At 38.9% G+C, this 22,050-nt stretch overlaps 2 protein-coding genes and 1 pseudogene across 2 annotated transcripts; 1 reads left to right on the top strand and 2 right to left on the bottom strand.

Moving 5' to 3' along the window:
• Positions 1-1,145: 1,145 nt before the first annotated feature.
• LOC147242278 (uncharacterized) lies at positions 1,146-3,333 on the bottom strand (annotated as a pseudogene).
• Positions 3,334-4,795: 1,462 nt separating this feature from the next.
• Positions 4,796-8,799, top strand: LOC147242279 (uncharacterized). The gene is made up of 7 exons (XM_086189743.1): positions 4,796-5,105; positions 5,415-5,533; positions 5,633-6,052; positions 6,152-6,383; positions 6,500-6,619; positions 7,354-7,562; positions 7,784-8,799. The coding sequence occupies exons 1-7, from the start codon at positions 5,066-5,068 to the stop codon at positions 8,093-8,095; spliced, it is 1,452 nt and encodes a 483-aa protein (XP_086045869.1). The 5' UTR covers positions 4,796-5,065; the 3' UTR covers positions 8,096-8,799.
• Positions 7,098-20,377, bottom strand: LOC147242280 (adhesion G protein-coupled receptor F4-like). The gene is made up of 16 exons (XM_086190487.1): positions 20,318-20,377; positions 19,893-19,964; positions 19,734-19,799; positions 19,268-19,378; positions 19,137-19,194; positions 18,911-19,050; positions 18,620-18,826; positions 18,039-18,248; positions 17,774-17,935; positions 17,506-17,684; positions 17,147-17,317; positions 14,926-16,329; positions 14,774-14,815; positions 10,640-10,702; positions 10,449-10,515; positions 7,098-10,367 (listed from the first exon to the last, which is right to left on the bottom strand). Exons 1-16 carry the CDS (start codon positions 20,355-20,357, stop codon positions 10,297-10,299), a joined length of 3,063 nt encoding a protein of 1,020 aa, XP_086046613.1. The 5' UTR covers positions 20,358-20,377; the 3' UTR covers positions 7,098-10,296.
• Positions 20,378-22,050: the final 1,673 nt, after the last annotated feature.

A 22,050-nucleotide genomic window follows, 5' to 3' on the forward strand; every position in this document is an offset into this window, starting at 1 on the left:
TCACAGCAAAAAGGTTCCAGGTTTGAGCCCTGGCTGGAGCACAGGGTCTTCCTGTGTGAGTCTGCATGTTCTCCCTGCATGGGTTCTCTCCAGGTACTCCAGCTTCCTCCCACAGTCCAAAGTCATACAAGAGCATGTCTATATGTGTTGGCCCTGCGATGGAATGGCAAACCGTCCAGAGTGTTACTGGCCTCTCGCCCAAAGGCAGCTGGGACAGGCTTCACCCACCACGACCCTCAACAGGATAAGTGGTAGAACATGCATGGATGGATGGTTTAGAAAAGAAAGATAGATAAAATAGAGAGGAAAGATATCCTATGAATGAGTAGACCCTCTTATTGCCACTGCAAATTATCTGGCACTTGCCAAGATTTAAAAACTTATTTTAAGGCATCATAAATCATTTGTCTTGTTCTAAAAAGCTATTGCCTTATTTTTAGACATTCATTTTACAGTATAATCTTAAATTGAGTATGAACATGTCTCTCATACCTACTTCAGTCCAGGAATCTTAAAAGCAGTGCATAACTCTTAATATAAGCTGAAATAGTTCTTTCAACAAAACTAAACTTGTTTCAAGATTCAGTAACCATCTCAGTTGCTCGATTTAAGAATTACGTAAGTGACTTGTTAAACGATTACACATTTTCAGTTGAGATGTTTGACAATCAGATCCAAGGTGCTAAAACAAATGTCATGAGTCACCAAAACACATGACTTCGAGCCTTATAAAGGACTTATCAATGTGCACTGTGAATTAAAAAAAACCCATCAAAGCTATTTCAGAAATTGTCCTAACACGAAAACTGTGATGAGAGTAAAAGTCTTGAAAACAACAATTAAAAAATCCAGATGAAGGAAAACATCTTCATTTATAAAAATGTTTGTTTTAAATATCACATCATGTTTTCGGTATTCCATTGAAAATGAAATTGTGATGCAAAAATTACCATCTTTTGCATGCCTAAGAAACAGTGTTACACTGCTAGCAGTTTTCACATAAAACATTTAAAAAAAACTAAACACGTTACGTTTGTTAAACGTTAAGACTTCTTCAGCCCAAAAAAGAAATGACAGATAATTTTAAATATATGCAATAGGTTATTACTGTTTCTGTGTATAAAAAAAGAAACATACCCAAAAAAGAAAATAATTTTTTTGGAGAACACTTGGGAACCATTACATTTTTTGTGAAAAACAGATACACATCAGATAGACTGATTCACAGAATTATTTTGTTGATGGTTGACATCAGCGGGTCAACCAATAAACATGTGCATCCCTAATCCTCAGGCTGATGCAATGATATCACAAAGATTATATTTTATTGGCACAAACTCACTTTCTCTGAAGCCAACAGAAAAATATGAATTGTATATCGATAAGCTCATGTATGGTTTCTGTACCCTGGGCAAGAGTGGGCACTACCACTTCATAAGCCAATAATGTTTGATGAAAATGTAAAGTTTCATAACGCTGGAACTCAAAAGCAACAACAGAGGAATCAATCAAAAAGATATCCTTAATCAGTCCAAACACTGGGAGAGTGTCATTCACATCAGCAACTATCATAGGCTTCCCACTGATGTACTTCTTGCCATTGAGGGTATACCATTTCACAGAGACAGTAGATTTCATGACATCTCATCCCACAAAATCTCTGACTTTTCTCTTCACATATTCAGGATTTGTAATAGCTAATACAGGCCCCGATTCTCTTTCATTAGCAAAAATTGGATGCTCAACACCGACCTCATTCTGACAACATTCAAGAAACTGATTGTGGTTGGCTAACGATTTACACACATTTTTGAAATTTAACTTGGAGGCCCATTGCTTAAAACAGGAGTGCTTTGCCTCAAAGCGAATGCACGTACTCCTTATGAAAGGACCAAGGGACATGATTTGACTGGGAGGATGTAACCTGTAAAGCTGCTTAGGTATTACATCAGCATCAGGGAAAAGTTGCTTGAACTGATACAGGTGTTGCTCAATTTGACTTCTGAGCAACAATACAGTTAGCAGAGAAATAATAGGAGCCAGGACTATTTGTACAATCTCAACTAACTTAAGAATAAATTTAACATACTCACTGTCCACACCACTCAAAAGAAAAGGTAGTATTTTTAAAAGTATAAACATCTGCCCACAAGACTGTTTTGATTTATTGTCACTAGCTGTTAGAGTGCTGACACTAATAGGACATGGTTTATCCCGTACATCGAGAGGTGAGTAAGGAAAGTTTTGAATGGCTGCGTTAAACTCATCTAATTCTATATTTCCTGACAGAATAAGGTGTTTTAATACAAGCTTTACTTCCATTGGTGCGACACCTTCAAAAATGACGTGCATTATGTCCTGGGGAGTTTGTTTGATCAGATCAAATGCGGGAACATCAAGTAGTCTACTTCTTCTGTTAATTCCACAGTGGTTTTGAGGGATGCTTTCAAAACATCTGTGCTTGCATTATCTATTTTAAGACACTGATAAAAGAACTATGGAGAAGCACATCAGTCAAACTTATCTTCCTCAAAAAGAGTTTGCATATCGTCAAAGTTGCATTCACGGTGTCTACATTTGCTATGAGCAGAACCAACACCTTCTTTAAAGCCACCAAGCTCATGTTGGGCAAGTGTGTCTCCACATACAGCTATCACAGCACCAAACAACTCACTCACCATTTGGAGTTTCAATCCTTCCACCATTGTAAAGCTGGGTCAGATCCTCAAGAATTCTGTTTAATACAACATCAACACCCCTTTCTGAAATATCTTTTGCCTTAGCAATAGCAAGGAGTCGTATTGAAGCCAACTTAGATCTAAATTTTGGATCAATATTACCTAAACTATGATAAAACATGAGCAATTGATTTGCCGAAGCATGGGACCCCAAGGGATTACGTATTTCGATTTCACCTGTGTATAGTATTATTTGCAATGCATTTTGCCTTTGAGAATATAAAGGATGAGAGGTAAAGATGGCCCCATCACTAAAATCATAAAAGTACCCGTCTCTGCTCCTTTGTGGTACAGTGTTCAGGATTGTGAAGATTCTGGAATTGGTCAATAATTGCTTTAGACTTTGAATGAGTGACACATAGTAAAAACTTTTGTTTCTTTTGGACATGACCCGAGAACGACCCTGCTTCACCCAACAAATCTTCTGGGACACTGCTACTTCCTCTGGGTCAACTGGATTGAATAGTTCCCGAATGGCCCTGTTCTGTCCATGTGCAGTTGTGGAGAAAGGATCTGTGAATGTATCAAACGTGGCCAAAGCTGCACCTTGAAGCTGAGGGCTTGTCTCTGGATTCTCTTCAAACTCCCTTCTCATTCTCTCCCTCAGTGTACTGAGGAGAACAGCTTGGTACTGTTACACCCTTGAGATGACATTGTTGACTGTTCTCTGTAAAAATATGACATTTATGTAGATTATTTCCTGCACTATGAATCTATCTAAGAAGTCCACAATACACACTACACTACGTATAAGGACTGCCATTCAAAGCAAATACGATATAAATAGTGTAACATACTGGTTCACGAGGACAAGTTTACCTGTGACAAGTGGCACTCTTCGCGGACACTGACGGCAAAAGCTGCAGCTGATCTGGCAATATCAGGTTCTTCCTTTCGATACCAACAATAAAAAGCATTATTTTCATAATCTAGGAGACCAACACATTCATTATTTGACTTAAATCAAAGCTGAACATAAATATCTTAAGAGACAAAAATAATATTTACAAGCAAATAAGGAAGTGTCTAGATGTACTGTAGTTTTTGATAATTAATTTGATAATTAATCATACACACACACACACAAAGTAAATGATTAATGTAATTGTAAAATGTTGAATAACTAAAGATTTGTTGTTGATTCCTTTGCCCCTCTCACAGTCAAACACCTAAAAAAAGCACTATGTAGGTGATTGTCTAATTTTATTTCTATCTTGCTATAAATAATAACTTATCAACAGTAACAATATTATTTTTGACAATAAAATTCAACGTCCTTTTTACACGCAAACTATTTCACTAAATTTAGCTCATTAGTCTTAAACTTTTTATGCGTCTCCATGAGCACTGTTATTTAAACATTTTTGCGTGTGTATTTCTTTGTCAAACTGTTAGCCTATAATCCAAAATGTTGTGCTAATATTCACTGGATAATTCATTTTGATGCTCCAAAGGCAAATCCATTTAACTGCACTTTGTAGCTTTAAAAATTATTAAGTGAATGTTACAATATGGATACACAAAAATAAATGCTAATAAACTAAAATCAGTTCCAGTTAGTTAACTTAGCCAACAGAGGTCAAAATACATTGTAGTGTGAAGCTGTGTTAACACTTACGGTGACAGGGCAGTCAACAAGCCGAGGCTGCAGAGTTTCAGTCGGTATTATAGTGCTGGTTGCTGTTACACCAAAGTTTTCCGATCCCAAAGAGCGGGGTGTCGTGGTGGTCGATCTCCATCCGCTTGGCGGGCACACAGTCGTCAAATATAGCGGGTGCGTCCGTTTAATATGGCGAAAGAATGAGTTGAAAACTCTGAAGTCCTGTTCACATCCACCAATTCCGCAGTAAACCCAAAAGTCCGAACTACGACTATGAATTGCATTTGTGTGGCTGAGGAGCAATTTTACACTTAATGCGACAAAAACAAGACAGATCATACATCCGTACGACGCCATGATGATTCCTGTGCCTATAATGACGATGCCTGCCGATGCATGATGGGAAGGAGAAGGTAATTTTTTTTTCGAATTTTTATTTTTATATGAACTAACTTTCATGTACCATACATTTAATAAAAAGATTTTAAGGCCAATATCTGGTATTTTAAACCATATTTAATATTCACACTATGATGACGTCAGTAGTTTGCGACAAAGCGTGGTTGGAGCGGTTTCCCGCCTGCTAAGGTCAGTCGTAAACCAACTTGCCTGGGCAGATAGGAGAGAGAAGAAACCACATTGGAGTTCATGGTCTTGTCGCAAGTGATTTTATATTTATTCGGTTCCGCTTATTTGAAAGCAAGCGGGAGTTCTCTGAAAACCCAACATGGACAAATTTGACGACACCATACTGTCGGTGTTGGAAGGTAATGTTAAGTTAAATCATGTTTTTCGTTCTAGTTAAGTTAATGTCTGGATTTGTATCACTGAAAGGGAGGTTGTTGGTGTGATAATGTTATAAGTAACATTAGGACAGCGTTATTTATTTGTTTTTTATTTTTTTTGCAAAAAGTACTGCCTTAGGCCGTAAATTTGATGTTAAAAATTTTTGTTAAAAGGAGGTGCTTCATTTAATGGATAATTGCTAATGACATGCAACCATAACCAGGTATCAATTCCTGATTGAAATATGTCATATCTAAAATGCTTATTTTTAAAAAAATGTTATCAATCAGCCGCCAGCATTGATGAGGAGGCTTTGAAAACCCTTAGCCGGGATGACCTGAAGGATCTTTTTCGAGGCCCTGAAGCTTTTTTCAAAAGAAAGCTGCTTTGGGATTTTATCAGTGAAAAGGTAAATACACACTGGCAGGGATTTATTGGACACATTTTCTCACATGATCAATGTTCGTAATTGTATTTTTGATTTATTTATCCCCAACAATTGTAATAGTGTGAAAGAGCTTCTAACCAAGATGCCAGCACTTGTAGTGGAAATGGTCTTGGACCCTCAACTAGTGCCATCCCACCATGCCAGCCTCAGGCCTCTACTCCCATATCTGAAACTGCTGACAAAACAATGAAGATGCCAGATCCACCGGAGTATGTGCTCTATACGGATTCAGAGTTGGACATGGTGCGTAGTCAGTACTTTACATTGCTACGCACTGGAAAGGAAAAGGACTGTAAGCTATCCAAGGAGCTTTGCTGCAGACTCATCCGGAACACAGTCACAAGCATGGTTGCTATTCTGCGTGCTAGTCCGATGGGAAGTAAAGTAAAATACCCCTCCAAACTTGAGATGACAACAATGGCACAGAAGATTGTTGAATATTACCCCATGCTACGTGATGATAACACAAATATGCCATATGTAAGTAATGTTTTCTCTTTCTCTTAAAAAAAAAAAAAATAATAATCAGCTACGGGATCCAGGACAAAAACGTATGAAATTTCTTTTCCTACACCACAGGTTACCGTCTACGCCAAAATGTACAAGCGACTCCAAAATATGAGGTCCCCAATGAAGAGACAGGGATCCATGCCGCAACGAGGCTCGGCCAAGAAGACTCATGTCACCATCTGTCCCTGTCGACCTGAACAGAGTGGTGAAACAAGCAGTGAGATGAGTAGTGACACAAGTGGTTCTGGTAGTACCTTACTACTTAAGAGCAGCGATGAATTAGAGGACACCACCATTGCAGGTATGTTCCTAATGTTGGTTGATCTTTCTGGTTTCTGTACATCTAAAAAAAAAAAAAAATTAAAACCTGTAATAAGACTTTCCTATTATTTTTACTTTACGTTCATCACAAAAAAGCATCCCCACTCCAGCCACTCTCCTGGAAACCTGACAATAGCAAGTTGGCTTCACGGCAATCATCCAGCTCATGTGCAGACTCCTTACCCAGCACGCCAACTCCATCTGTAAAGGATGTTGGTAAGTCTGCCCTCACTCTTTGCCACCTTTCACCCTGCTATGATCTTAAATAACCTCATAAAATATATCCGTCGGTTTAAAGTCATTCCCAACATTGCTGTGAACAATTTTAAACTAAAATAATTTTAGCTTAACTTGACTCACAAACAATGCATTTAACCTAAGTCGTGTATAATGATGCATTTTTTAAAAACTAATTAAATAGATTACTTTTAAAACTTGGGTACATTTTTAGTAGACGTTTTTTCGAAATTGTACTTTTGTAGAAACGTGTATGGATATTGTGTCTGGTGTGTGTGTGTGTGTGGGGGGGGGGGATAGTTGCAAAATATTTTTTTAAAAAGTGACAAGACACATTAATTGACATTAGCATCAAAAGATGCCTTCGTAAATATCCTGGATTATAACATGAGTGCTATTTTTTTTTTTATTAAAAATGTATAAAACAATACAACATATTACACAATTACAATTAGACCATACACAGACAAAATAAAGCAGTGCGATAAAGGATGTGTAAGACTGTCAAGTTAATGAGTACAGATGTCCTACAGTGTTTATATATTACACCTAATATTGACTGTTACAATCACTTTCTAATGTGTTTGTCTTGTAATTTAATTAGAAATCATCTTTGATTACTATTTTCAGATGTTAGTGTAAAAAATTTTACATGAAAATATATTTGTCTGACTCCACCCTTTTTTCTGTTTTATCAATTTTAACACACAAAGACAGTCTGAAGATGCAGGCAAGGCGCTACCGGACTTTGAGCAACATGTACAAGAAGCTGAATGCAAGACCCAACTTAAGTGATGTTGCACAAATTCTGGACCTTGAGTTCCAGGCCAGACGGGCTTTCGTTGATTCAGATGTTACAAGGGAAGAAGACCGACCCTCAAAAGTCTTTGAGGCATACCCATGCTTTCAAGATATCCGAAATGTAAGTGTCCTGTGTACTTAGTAGTAGTGTAGTTCATAGATCTAAAAATTGAATGAAGTTCAGTAACTCTAACTCAGTCATGTTAATTTCCTATGTCTTAACATACATCATTTGAACATTTGTTTGTCAACCTGGTCAGTTAATTAATGACTTCAGTTAACATACTCTTAAGCAGTTTTGATACATAACTCCACCCTATTGTCTTTATCATTCTGTTCCAGCCTGGTGAAGACCCTGGGCTCTACCTGGAGAGGCGGCCAATCTCCTCCCCAGTACTGCTTTATGATGGAACAACCTGCATCGTTGCTGTGGGAAACAGGCCTGTATGCAACCTCCCCCAAGAGGATTTTTGGGAAGGAATGCTGGTGTTAATGGCATACTACTACACTTTGCACTTGACTTACCCAAAATGTGTTGCAGCGGTTCTCTCTGTCATTCAGACCGTGGTAATTTGCGATGCCATCCACGATCAAGACGCCAGTGGCGCATATAAAAAAGCAATAGCTGAATGGAAGTCATTCATTGAAAAATAAGTGAAGAGTAGGGTTTGAATCATTTGAACTGGAATCCCAGTTCCGATTCCAATTCCTTGTTTCGATTCCGGTTCCTAATGATTCTCAATTTCGATTCTTTTAAGAGGCAAGGTCACAAAAAAAATGCATGTTTTGGTTTTAGTCTGGTCAACTGCCTGCAAATGTTGCACTGAGCCGACTTGTCTTTTTCCTGCTGAAGTTTAGCCAAACATAGCTACAGACAGAGACGTTTCTAGACACTGTGGGGCCCTAGGCAAGAGTAAGAAACATTTTGTCAGGTTAGTTGCTTGCTTTTTGTTTGCTGATCATGACCTGGTTAGCACATCACAGTTCAGAGTCCTATGGTTATTTGCTAAAAGAAAAAATACATGTATCAGGGGTCCTACATTCTTTTAAACAGGTCTTTTTGTATTTTTAGGAGGAGCTTATATGGCACTTTAACTGGCATGTAATTGCATTTTATAAGTGCATTGTGATGTTATTATTATTATTTTTGCATTTACCGTGTATTACATCTGATTTCCATTTACAATGCTGATTTTTTTTTTTATTTCGTCCGTCTTTAAAAGGCCCAAATTTTTGTAAATAAATAAATGGATTGTTATTATGCAGTTCTGGCTTTTGATTCAGTTTGTCAATCAAGATAGTCTAGGAATAAGGACTAGCTCTAAGGTTTTGTGTCTAGTTTTTGTATGGATTTTGTTTCATTTTAAGATGAGCCAACTTGTATCAAGATGTATCTTAATCCTGCTGTACTCAAACTGAGTAAATTTTACTTAAAATATTTTTTATTTGACATTTTTAACCTGTAATTTGAAATAACTTCTCTTATATTGAGCATATTCCCCTTATTACTGGGCTGTAGATAGTTTGATTTCAAGTAATTTAATCTACAAATAAGCATTATTATCTTGTTTTAATACTTTGGATACTTTTCTGACACTACCTATTTCTTGATTTAAAAATCTTATTTCAAGATATCTTATCAAGTAAAATTAACTTGCTGCATGGACAGATCATTTCACTAGTATTAAGTAGATTGCTCTTGAATTTAGTGATTATATCTTTATTGTACCCTTTTTTGCAGTGTGCTTTTGGTAATGAGTAACTTGAGTCATACTGGCTTGGACTGAGCCCGGGTCAGGTGCCTCAGGTAACCTTGATGAAATGGGTTACTGGATCAAGCCATACATAGACTAGTGAAAGAAAAAGCAAGACAGAGAGATCAATTGATCCTGTAAACCTAATTCAGTTAAGAATTCTAAAAACAATATGTCTTTGTTTTTATTCCATTATGATTCACACCTTCACATTAAGTTGACTCAAATGTGCCAATATTACATTGGTGTAAAAGTCTCCATAATTTTCTACACAGTTAGTTGTGAGGGTAAATCTAGACAAGTGTACTAAAGGAATTTGCATTCTCTCTTTCAGATACACTTTCTTAAGGTGTAAATTACAATTTAAATGTGGCATTTCAGGAACAACCTGAGATTAACAGTTTAAAGTGCATGACATACATACCAGCCCTTATATATTAAAAAATAAAGATTTCAAAATGTAAATTTACAGATAAAACTCAGTAAATTGACATATTACAGCATCTTAATTCACACACAATGACTCCCTTAATTCTGAGTCGATAGTATTGTTGTTGTTAAATCTAAATGGCAATTACCTTCTACCTACATAGGTTATTGTCATTTAGATAGGATGCTTACTCATACTGGTGGGTACATTGAAATGGCAATGATAAAGCTTCTCTCTTATCATCACTTTGTACATATTACTGTTCAAGAATTACCGGTTATGAAGTTATGTAGTTATGGTGTATAAGTCTAACTTGTTCCTACTAAAAAAACTACAGTTTTGTGTACCTTCAATTTTTTACAGCATTACAATCTGCGCAAATGTACATGGGTTTGATTAAAGAAATACCACTTATTGGAGAAATATGAACAATGAGTTTTCCGTGCTGCCTGATTTAAACATAGTCCAGCAAATGCTGAATGGAACTACAATATTCACTTTCTATATCAAACTTGAAATGTTGCATTCATGTTTACCATCTCATTCTACCTTCTGTCATAAAAAACAAAAGAGTCAGCACTGTCAGACACTAGAGAGTTTGTTAAACCATCAAATAAGAGAGCTCTTTAACAAGTTATGATGGGACGTTTGGTTAGGATAGTTGCTTTGATTTAGATATTGACGTATGACTCTGAGGGACCTGTGCTGCTTGAGTTTGCAGCCCCCGAGACATGGTAGATATCTGAAAGACAAAAATAATTATTTGTGCAGAAACATATACAAAATAAGCATGTGATCCTCAGTAAATAAAACAATATCTTACGTCTCCTTCCGCGGAGTCTATTTACAAGGTTCAGTCCACTCAGATTGGAAATTCCACCACTTGTACTCTGTAAGAGACACAAAAGACATTTAGTATGACAATGAGATTTAAAACTTTTTCTGCAGCTATTACTTGCATAATCATACAAATAAATCAGCTTCAATGAGAATGCAGCTTTAAATAGCACTCACTCTTGTTGTTGGATTTGAGCCTGTGCTTGAAGAAGGTTGTTGTCTTGAAAGGAGAGCTCGGATCTACAGGCAGAATGAATGAAATGGAAGTTTAGTGTTGAAGTCCTGTGCATGCTGGGAAATGTGACGCATGACTATCACTTCAAACATCTGATTCTTAAGTTCCAAAACCAACGAGAAAACCCACAAGCAGCTATAAATGGGCCAGGCATCCCTTGGGGTGTGTAGAAGTTCAGGAGAGTGAGGAAGTTTTATAAACTAACAGCTTGGATTATACAGAGCTGACCTAAGCAATGCATGTATTCAGTGGAAAGATTCTCACTTCCTTCATCTAACAGGCAGAACCAGAGAACACGCAATGATTCTCTGATGCTGTAACCAGTAGGTGGTGCTGTAATCAAAGCAGTAATGGCATATAGACGTCTTCAGGGCAGGATGTTTATAAAAAGGGGAAGATTGACAAGATCCAACCATGTGGGAAGGAGTAATAACAGTTTTGTTTTCCTGATCCCTTCTCATGGCCAAATATGGCAAAGAATAAAAGTTAAAACTTTAAAATGGCCTGCATTGTGACATCCATTATCACGAAGATGGCAAAATCTTAGATAGTACTGGTCCAAACCTTACAAAAATGAGAAATCTAAATCTGCTTTTGATGTCGCTTATTGAGCCCAAGCTTGTGTTGAACCATAAGACGACTAAATGAGACTATTCTTACGGTCACATGGGACTGATGAAAGCATTAGGATCCGTACTCCACAGAACAATGCACATTGAAATAGTTTGTTCTTATAAATATTTGGCCATAAGGCTGAACAAACCGCCCCCCCCCAAAAAAAAAAACAAAAAAAATACTCTTGTGGAACCAAAAAGCTGAAAGGGAAAATTGGCTTCCAGTTCAGAATCTATGAAGGTCATGTTTTTCACATAGAAGTAGCAAGATCACTGGGCAACCAAGAATAAGACTGTTTTTGATCATGGAGATGCCTTGTATATGCATGCCTTGACTAATATTCTGAAGACTGTTGCTGCTGTATTTTATAGTGCCCTTCTTTGCACGACCAGTGATTGGTTTTTGACCCATCAATGTGTTATATGAAAGAGTGGATTGGCCTTCTTTGCTAGAGAAAAACACTGACTTTCATTCATTTACAGAGCTTTGCTTGGCAAGTTTCCATCTTACCTTTCATTGCTGTTACAAATCAGTAGTTTGAGGTTTCATACTCGCTCACAATTGCACATCAGACTAGACACACTTGATTTGAACACATAGGCTAGACAAAGAGCCTTCAGTTTTTAACGCTCCTGATGAGAAGAACACACTAAAGGACTCTTTAGTTGAACCAGCTCATTTCTATGGTGATGTTAAAGATCCTTTTAGAGACTGCTTTCCACAGGAATTGCCCTGCTTTTGTTTCACATTCATGGGCATACACCCATGGGGTCTGGCAGGGTCCAGCCCAAAAAGATTACATGGACACGTCCGGAATGGTCCAGTGCAATGTGGTTTAGGCAGCAGACCAAGGCAGGGGCATTTGCGGTCTGATCCTGTGGTTTTGATCACCCCAAGACTATCTGCCTGAATGTTGGGATTTACCCCAGTGGATGAAAGGGTTTCTTCCCTTCGCCTTCAGGTAGGGGAACAGGTCCTGACTGTTGTCTGCGCTTATGCACCGAACAGCAGTTCAGAGTACCCACTCTTATTGCAATCCCTCCCTGGGTCTCCAGAGGCAGCCAAATGCTACTGGCAGGCCCAGCAGCGTGCAGCCATAATAGTCACCGAGGCAAAAAATTTGAGCATGGGAGGAGTTTGGTGAGGCCATGGAGAATGACTATTGGTTGGCTCTGAAAAGTTTCTGGCAAACCGTCTGTCTCCTCAGGGGAGGAAGACGGCAACTTGCCCACTCTGTTTACAGTGGGGAGCGGAGGCTGCTGACATCAACTAGGGAGATAATTGGGCAGTGGAAGGAACACTTTGAGGAACTCTTCAATCCCAACAACACATATTCCATCATGGAAAAAGGGCTGGGCAAGGAAGACTCATCCAATCTCCGGGGCAGAAGTCTCCAAGGCAGTGAAACAACTCTGCGGTGGCAGAGCTCCGGGGGTGGATGGGATCCACTCTGGGTATCTCAAGGCTCTGGATATTGTAGGGCTGTCTTGGTTGACACATCTCTGCAACATTGCATGAACATCGAGGGCGGTGCCTTCGGAGAGACAGACTGGGGTGGTGGTCTGCATCTTTAAGGAAGGGGATCTGAGGGTGTGTTCCAACTATTTGGTAGGATCACGGAAAAGGTCATCCCCATTAAGGTCTACGCCAGAGTACTGGAGAGGAGGGTCAGGCGATAGCAAATCCTCAGATCAAGGAGGAGCAATGTGGTTTTCGTCCGGGCCATGGAACAGTGGATCAGCTCTTTATCCTCGCAAGGGTGCTGGAGGGGCAAGGGAGTTTGACCAACCAATCCACATGTATTTTGTGGAGTTGGAGGAGGTTTATGACCATGTTCCCTGGAGCACCCTGTAGGGATTACTCAAGGAGTATGGGGTGGATGGCTCCTTACAAAGGGCCATTCAGTCTTTCTACTGGAGGAGTGAGTCTGGTTTACGTTGCCGGCAGTGTCAGATCTGTTCTCAGTGAGGGTTGAACTCCACCAAGCCTGTCCTTTATTACTAGTTCTTTTCATAACTTTTTTGGAAAGAAGTTCCAGGCACAGCCTGGTGATGGAGGGGGTCAAGTTTGCAGGGTGGCTGGGCTCTTCTTTACAGATAGGGTGAGAAGCTCAGTCATTTGGGAGGGATTCAGAGTAGAGCCGCTTCTCCTCCATGTTAAGAGGAGTCAGTTGAGGTGGACGCCTCCCTTGGGAGGTTTTCCGGGCATTTCCAACCGGGAGGAGGCCTTGGGGAAGACCCAGGACACGCTAGAGGTACTATATCTGTCAGCTGGCTTGAAACGCAACCTGGACCAACCCGATAAGCAGAGGACGACAACAACGACAGCTTGGAACGCCTCAGGATTCCCATGGAGGAGCTAGTGGAATGGGCTGGGAAGAGTGTGGTTCCTTGCTGAGGCTGCTGCCCCCGTGACCCGTACCCAGATAATAGAAGGACGATGAGACGAGACGACTCATATTCACAAGCTGTATTTCTTACCATGCACTGTATGTTTTTATGACAATGTGACCAGGGATTGCATTAAAACTGGGCACGTGCACGTATACAAATTCGAAGATCGGCATCCATTTAATGTAAACCATATTTCGTCTCATGCTGATCGACCAGAGCACAGATCAGTACCCCTGAGAGGGAAACCAAATCCCAACTGCTGCATTTCTGATCCGAACACACAAATGCTTCTTATGAGTGAGCACTCGATTACTCTGAATGTGTGCTTGGCTCATACCCACAAGTAGGTTGCTGTGGGTGTTGAAAATGACCAATGAGAAGAAAGAGGAATCTCTTGTCCCTGCCTTCCAAGTCTCAAGACTCAACTTGACAATGAGCGAGTGCAGAACAGATGCGAGGGAGTTAAGAGTTGAGTGTGCATCAGAGGGTGGAGTACACATACATCCACCTCAGGACATACCAGAATTGAATTCCTCAACCCTTAATCCATCCATTGTCTTCCGCTTATTCCTACACATTAAGGGTCGCACGGGGGCTGGAGCCTATCCCAGCGTCAACGGGCGAGAGGCGGGGTACACCCTGGACAGGTCGCCAGTCCATCGCAGGGCCAACATACAGAGACAAACAAACATTCACACTCACATTCATACCTACGGTCAATTTAGAGAATCCAATTAACCTAGTCTCAACCCTTAATACCCTCAGCTATTAACCAATGTTCTCTGGACTTAGCCATGGTTCTACCTGCTCCTGGAAGAAGACAACCTGGATCAGCGAACTAACTTGTGTTTACAAAATGTCATATGCCATCAAACCAGGGCTCTATCTTTAGTCCCTGCTATGTTTTTTTAGGTGCCCTTCCTTAGCTTTATGTTTTCATTTTACATTTTGCTGAGAACAACTCCTCTGGTAATGTTGCTTGTATGTCTGGGTCCATATTTTCATCTAACAACAAAACACCACACTGGGTAAACAAAAAGTGTTATACAAAATGTAAAGTCAACTTACTTTTGAATCATAAAGTGTCCCAAACACCAAGATGAAGAAACCCTGAGGGAAATTAGACATGCAAAAAAATTTCTTAAGCACAAGAAGACCATTTCTCATTGCACAAAATCTTTGTCAGTAGCAGAATTTGGTATTTCAGGGGATGCAAATACCTGAAGTGAATTGAAGAATGCAAAGGCAATATGGATCCCTTTATTTGTTGAAGATATCATGGTTCCAACCCCCAACGACCATGTGAGTCCAAATAAAGGAGTCAGGATGATCACACATCTTGCAAGGACAACCAACGTATGCTTTTCTTCTCTTTGGGCCGCATCTCCCACACCTCTTCGTAGCATTTTGAACAAGACCACAATAACAATCAAAATGTTAATGAAAACTATGGTCAAGGCAGGAATCACTAATGCCAGAAGAGCCTTTGTCTTGGTCCAGTTCAGCCAACAAGCGTTGTATTTCCTGATGTATCCATTTCCTGGTGCTGTAACAGCAACAGTGATAACAGCTATGATAAGAGGGCAAACATAACCTAAAGTGAAGCCAATGCCCAACATGGTTGACTTGGACATGTGGGAGAAGACCATGACTGTCCGGTAAAAGAGGAGTAGTCCTGAAACAAGCATCCAGAAGAAGAGAGCGAGGTAGAAAAAGTGCATAAAAAATGTTGCTGTGCTGCACGGTCCGACTGGAACTTCATAGTTCTCCCCTGGGTTTTCAAGAGGATTCTTTGCGATGGCAGCACCAATGATGAAACAAATGTTTGCAATCAGCAAAGATAGTGCAGTGTTCACTATGGCAACATGGCGCATGAAGGCAGTGCTGTTTTTGGTAATGGCTTTCCAAACATATCCTTCGATGATGAGACATATAACAAGGCTTGCCATGGATATGCCAACTCCAACATAAGTGATTACGTCCAAAACTTCTCTAATTGATTGAGGGACGTTAGTTGCCATCAGAATGGAGAATGAGGTGAGGTGGTTGCAGCTGCAGGTCACCGTATTGTTTATATCAGAAATAAACATACAACCTTCCTCATCCCAAGCACCAAAGTTTTGGAAGAGTGTGAAGTTCCAGAAGACGCACTGTGGGTCAAGTGTCAGAGAGTTGTTCAGCTTGTCATAGCTCAAAGTGACATTCTGAATTGTTCTGTTGACTTTGACGAGCAATACAGCAGCATTAATGGCATTTTCACTCTCAGTTTGATTACTGGTGGCGTTAAAAAAATTGGTGTCATTGGCGGTCCGTGCTGGCATTACATTGTTAAGCGTGGGAAAGAGGATGGTAGTGATGTGAACATTCCTCAAGTTGGTGTCTGGAATGTCAATGATGAGGCTGAAGTTCAAGTCTGCATTAAAGCTGTTGTTAAACTGGGTTCTGTTGAGCATGATCCGGTTGTTTTGTGTTGTGATATTAAACTCCCCAGTCAACTCACTGGAGAGAGTCTCCATTGAACCCAGCAATGCTGAGCTGACATTGCTGGTTTTATCTGCATTCAAAATTTCCCAGGACTCTTTTGCCTCATCAGCAATTATGACATCAACTGTTTGCAGCACTTCCTGCAGATGAAGACAAATGTCACACTGAGTGTTTATATTCATGTCCCATCACTGCACTCATGCCCATAAAGCACATTTCATCACTGCAAAAGCTAAAGTCATGTATATTTGTGTACAAATATGAAAAAAGTAAGTAGTTAAAGGGATTTTTTGACAGTATAACTTCAAGAAGAAGCCTATAAGAACTCTGCAATTTTTACTGCAATTTTTAATATTTGTACAATATGACATCGAGGGCCTGTGTTGACCAAAGTTTCTGTAGTAGCTAAGATTGCTTTGGTTGCTATGATGCAGAATAGATGCTAGGATTTCATGAGTAAAAATGTCAGTCAAATGAAGAGGAAGAGAGGACAATCCCCCAGGCTTGTGTGGGTGATGAGATTTTGTAGGCTTGTAACAATCAAGTACAATACTCTACTTCAATGTTAAAAAAGTTGTCTGATTAAAGTACGTGTAGGTTGTGATGATTGGTTCTGACAGTATTTGTCCCCCAGCTTCTCAAATGTGGTGGGATGAGTATAGCATTTTATCCACGGTTAAACATTTGTGTATTTTTTTTAAACATTTTTGCTGTTGTTGCAACATGAAGCTAAAATGCGGCACTCCCGTTAAAATAATTGAAAATGTCCTGATGACCACAGGGAATGATGAAAACTTTGATGGACACACAGTGGCGTTTTTGCATCTGAGAGTAAGATAAGTATTATTATATTTTTTGATTTTTTGACAAGGCAGTATATAAATGCACTTGGTAAGACTGTGACTTTTGCAGTGATGCTGTTGCATGACCTTAGATACTCACTGAGCTTCATCTTACCATCATGACATCTTTATCTACAGTTTCATTCTTGGAAATATTTGCAATTGTGCTTATTATGTCAACAATAGCAGATATAGTTGCAGATGAGTCTGCAATGGCATCTTCTTCCCTCTTGACAGCCTTGCTTAGATTTGCCACAAATTCTGGCACCTGCTCCAAAACCAAATCCTAAAAATGAAACATAAAAAACACATAAATAGTAGATATTTCTTTCTGGGCGCACCTTATGGGCTATACTTTCCATAAGCAGTCCCGACCTCCGGGAGAAATATATACTTTTTAATATTTCCCTGTGGGATGTACTGTATTTTGCTGATTTCAAACAGGAAAATAGGATGTGTCTTTTCATCACCTACCTCTGACTCAATCAGTAATTCCTTGATTTTTGTTATGATGCAGCTGTCCTCTGTAAGTTTCCACTCTCCTGTTTCCTCACAGATTGCAGACTTGTTCCCCTCTTGACCTTGATCACATGCTATTATTGCTATGTCACCTACTTGTCCTGTCCCATACGGAGCATCATCACATGTAGCAGCTTCAAGAATAAAACAAAAAACAACAGTCAAACAAAAAAAGCGAAACTGCAGAGAAACATCAAAATCACATTAAAAATTTTGCTCTTACCAACATTGAATATTGTCATCTTTGTAGTCTTTTGAAACCCCTCTATTTTCTCTCCATCTTTCTCTACTTCACATGAAAATACTTGTTCCTTTGTTGATCCACTGCAGCTTTCAAGCTTGTAATTGTAGATGACGCAGTACCTTCCATCACTTACCACACTCTCTATGAACAGAGAAAATTGATACTTAAAACATCAGATGAATGCGAGCTTCCAGCTTCTCAGCAGTGAAAAGTTGGACAAAACTCAATGTTGCTTCATTGTTACCTGATATTAAAACACTGTTGCCTTGAGTCCAAATGACTTCATAAAATGACTGCACGCAACATTGAAGTGGTTGAATTTTTCCATCTTCACACTCAACATTAATTTCACTCTGGAGTCGAACAATCGGAGCTGTTAAGATGTCTTCTCTTGTTACATATCCTCTCTGAATGAAATTCATTACTTCACTGTCCAGAGTGCATTTATAATGTCCTATTATTGAAAGAAACAAACACATCTGACAATTAGAGTTTCATATTTCTGTGTAACTATAAATCAATTTACTTTGGTGGACAGGAAAGGAACTGAGTTCGTATTATTCAGTGATTGATGAGGTGTTATTTAATCATTATATCCTGCATTAATGGATGTATTAAAACCTCATGGCTTATACATCACATTCACTGTATGTATCACACATATTATGAAAAATCCAGAACTGTATATCTCAGTACACAAGAGTCATGAAATATAGAAAACAACTTTAGAGGGTATATACTAAGCTAACAGTTACTCAAACGGTATCATGATTTCTTGGTGATTCGTTGCTTATGACATCATAAATTCAGCAGGTTTTGACGTACCAACATCAGCAGATATGACGTTGTTCACCACGAGCACAGACTGTCTGGCACTAGTAGTGATTACAGTTCTTCTACTGTCTTTTACTTCCCATTCATCATGCGTCCATATAGACTTGGAAATGTTACCCACGTCAATGCCACCAGGGGGACATGCCATTGTCATGGTCCTGCCAGTATATGTGGGTCTAACGTCAATTGGATTTGGACCTCGGGAGAAAAAAAAAAATCAGGTAATGAAGTTAAAAATGTAGCAAGATAGTTTTAGGAAATGGAAATTTCTTGTAAACTTACTGTTGTAAAGCGCACTAACAGAGCCAATGACATCTGCAATAGACTTCATTTCATCAGGGAGTTTTTTATTGACTTCCGCGATTTCTTGAGCATCAAGTTGTGTTGCTCTAACAACGTAGTCTGCAATAACGCTTCCATTCCTGTGATGACAAACATATGCAGTAAAGAGTTATCAAGTGAAGCGATTCCCGACTCCAAATCTCAATTTCATTAATTCAATAAATACCTGAATCTTGTCAAGGAAACGCCAACATACCCCGTGATTATTTTTGCTGCTGCTGGAACTGTAGAAAGACAGTTAATGAAATCAGCAACAGGAGTTTATATTTTAAAGTGCCAGCCATCATGACATCAGACCTACCACTTTGACAAGGCTGTCCTCCAGATGCTTGTAAACTGGACTTTCTTTATTATTTAATTCTGCAGTGAAGTTCAGGTCTAATCTTAAGGACATTTCCACAGCAAAGCCTGAATAACAGACACAAATAAAATTATGATAAACAAGAAAAGGACAAGGTGCTGTAGACCGGATAGAGACTGGACAGTGATGAGTGAAAGAGAATAAATGGGCCTTTTTATGGAGGCCTTTTTGGATATTTTGGTCTAGAGTCAAGAGAGTAGCAGAAAAAGGCACAAGGCTGAAATTTGCATTTATTCACATTGCTATTGTCTTCATGTCAACAGTCATGCAGTATTACTCATAAATGGGCTCAAACTGTACTGCTCACACACGTGCACACACACACAAACCGTGAAACACGCACGAAAGACCCTTGAGTTGACCTCACTTAATTTGAAACACGAACTATTTTAAAGCACTTACTTGTAACACCAGTAGTTGGTCCAGGTCTTGTTGTCTCCATCGTTGTTGGAGTAATATGTGTGGAACCTAGAAAAAACAAGATCCAGGAATTGAAATCCTTCATGAAAATAAATGAGCAACATACTGACAACAATATCTTGTTTTGTTTAAGGAACTTACTGGTAACTGCAGATGATGATGTCATTACAGGTGTTGTAGTGCTCACATGTGTTGTAGTTTTGGGTGAGGAGTCTGCAAAGACCAGTTTATAAACATGTCATTGCTGGTGATAGAAATCTAGTTATTAGCCCCCCAGCACCCCCACTTCCATCCTCCATGAAGAACAGTAATATCAAAGATGAAGAATCTGTTTCAGCTGGCAGGGGATTATTTCTGACATCATCATCCATGTTATATCTTTGTTTTATCACTATAGAAAAGTACCACAAATGGATCAGATTTCTGTCATTACTGGAGTGAAAACAATACCAAAATGAAACAAAACTTTAATCTGCTTAAATATTTGCTGGTGAGATACTGTTGTTTTTGAATTACTTAACTTGACCTCACTTAATTTGAAATACTAACTATTTTAAAGCACTTACTTGGAACATTTGCAGTTGGTCCAGCTGTTGTTGTCTCCATCGTTGTTGGAGTAATATGTGTGGAACCTAGAAAAAACAAGATCCAGGAACTGAAATCCTATATGACAATAAATGAGCAACATACTGACAACAATATCTTGTTTCTGAGGAACTTACTGGTAACTGCAGATGATGATGGCATTATGGGTGTTGTAGTGCTCACATGTGTTGTAGTAATGGATGTGGAGTCTGCAAAGACCAATTTATAATCATGTCAGGGATCCTCTGTTTTGATCTTTGACCCTGCTGTGGCTAACTGCTTTCTTCAGATCAGTGTGGAGTTTCTGTGTGGACGTGTGTGTTTGTGCGTTTGTCTGTGTGTGTGAGAGAGACAGTAGTTCACAATCACTGTAATTTTCTTTCAAGGGACAAGTATTTGCTAAACTATTAATGTAATGACATTATTGCAGCAAAGGCAGTAAGGTAATGTTGAAGCTAAATAACAGTAATAATGATAATATTGGTCAAAATAAGAAAATGCTAATAAGTTGGTCTGGCTCCAAAAGACCATAAACAGAACATGTCAGTCAGACAAAACGCAACAACCATTCAGCTACGTACATCCATAAATAAAAAGAAACCAGTGGAAACATGCTAACATGACCACGACTCCAAAAGGTAACAGCGAGCTAACATTAGCATCATTCAACATCATCTTGCAACAATTATTTTATATACTTGCAGTGGGGGGCTATAATCCCCTTAACTTTTATTTGTATCTGTATCAAACAAATAAAGTATTCCAAATTCAAAATGCAGGGACAATCATTTACCAAAATTTGATTGTTATAATAATACTACAGCTATTTTAGTGAGGTAATATCAATAGAAAATAACATAATGATGACTGATAAGGTTGGTCTGGCTCCAAATGGCAACAAGTGGAACTTCTGTGTATAAAAAAAAATTAAACAAAACAAAACACAACAAAACTTCAACTACAACATGAACTACATAAAAGCCTGAAGCAACAAGCTAACATTGAGCTAACATTAGCACCACTATCTGTGAAAGCAAGCTAACATTAGCACCACTCCCACAGTATGTGTTCGAGGAGAATTTTATACTTTGTGTTGTAGAGATAAAACAGCAACCCCTCCTTGATGAATCGATCAGTGTGTATAGTGGAGTTACAATGTATCCACCAAAGTTTACACAAGGTCGGATTACTTTTTTATTTTTTGGTTCCCATGGTAAAAGAAAAGGGGCATCATGAGACATAAGGCCCTGTTTCTCAGAGAACATTTATATTTTTTTCTAATCTTCATTAACTTATCTATGTGTATATAATACTTATACTCTGTATCTACACACCTGTGCATTTAATTGCTGCTGAACTGAACTGAAGCAACAAGCTAACATTGAGCTAACATTAGCACCACTATCTGTGAAAGTAAGCTAACATTAGCACCACTATCTGTGAAAGTAAGCTAACATTAGCACCACTCCGATGAATTGGAGGAGAATTTTATACTTTGTGTTGAAGAGATAAAACAGCAACCCCTCCTTAATGAATAGGTCAGTGTGTATAGTGATATTAAAATGTCTTCCCCGGAGAAACCTGGTGAAGAAAGCCAAACCACACCATTTATTTATTTTTATCTTCATTAACTTATCTATGTGTATAAAATACTTATACTCTATATCTATACACCTGAGCATTTAATTTGCTTCAGGTTCATTCATTGATTCAC

The sequence above is a fragment of the Aulostomus chinensis genome, chromosome 20 (assembly GCF_037954235.1).
Source record: "Aulostomus chinensis isolate RoL2024-O1b breed Wild chromosome 20, RoL_Achi_v1.0, whole genome shotgun sequence".
NCBI classification, from domain to species: Eukaryota; Metazoa; Chordata; class Actinopteri; order Syngnathiformes; family Aulostomidae; genus Aulostomus; species Aulostomus chinensis.

What these genes read in the sequence shown, in the direction of transcription:
- LOC147242279 (XM_086189743.1), top strand. Translation starts at nt 5,066, where the DNA reads ATGGACAAATTTGACGACACCATACTGTCGGTGTTGGAAG. An exon ending in GGGATTTTATCAGTGAAAAG is followed by an intron (nt 5,534 to 5,632) that starts GTAAATACACAC and finishes CAATTGTAATAG; the next exon opens with TGTGAAAGAGCTTCTAACCA. An exon ending in TCCATCTGTAAAGGATGTTG is followed by an intron (nt 6,620 to 7,353) that starts GTAAGTCTGCCC and finishes TAACACACAAAG; the next exon opens with ACAGTCTGAAGATGCAGGCA.
- LOC147242280 (XM_086190487.1), bottom strand. Translation starts at nt 20,357, where the DNA reads ATGGAGACAACAACAGCTGGACCAACTGCAAATGTTCCAA. An exon ending in ATCATCATCTGCAGTTACCA is followed by an intron (nt 19,800 to 19,892) that starts GTAAGTTCCTTA and finishes TGTTTTTTCTAG; the next exon opens with GTTCCACACATATTACTCCA. An exon ending in CATTCTTCAATTCACTTCAG is followed by an intron (nt 14,816 to 14,925) that starts GTATTTGCATCC and finishes AATTTCCCTCAG; the next exon opens with GGTTTCTTCATCTTGGTGTT.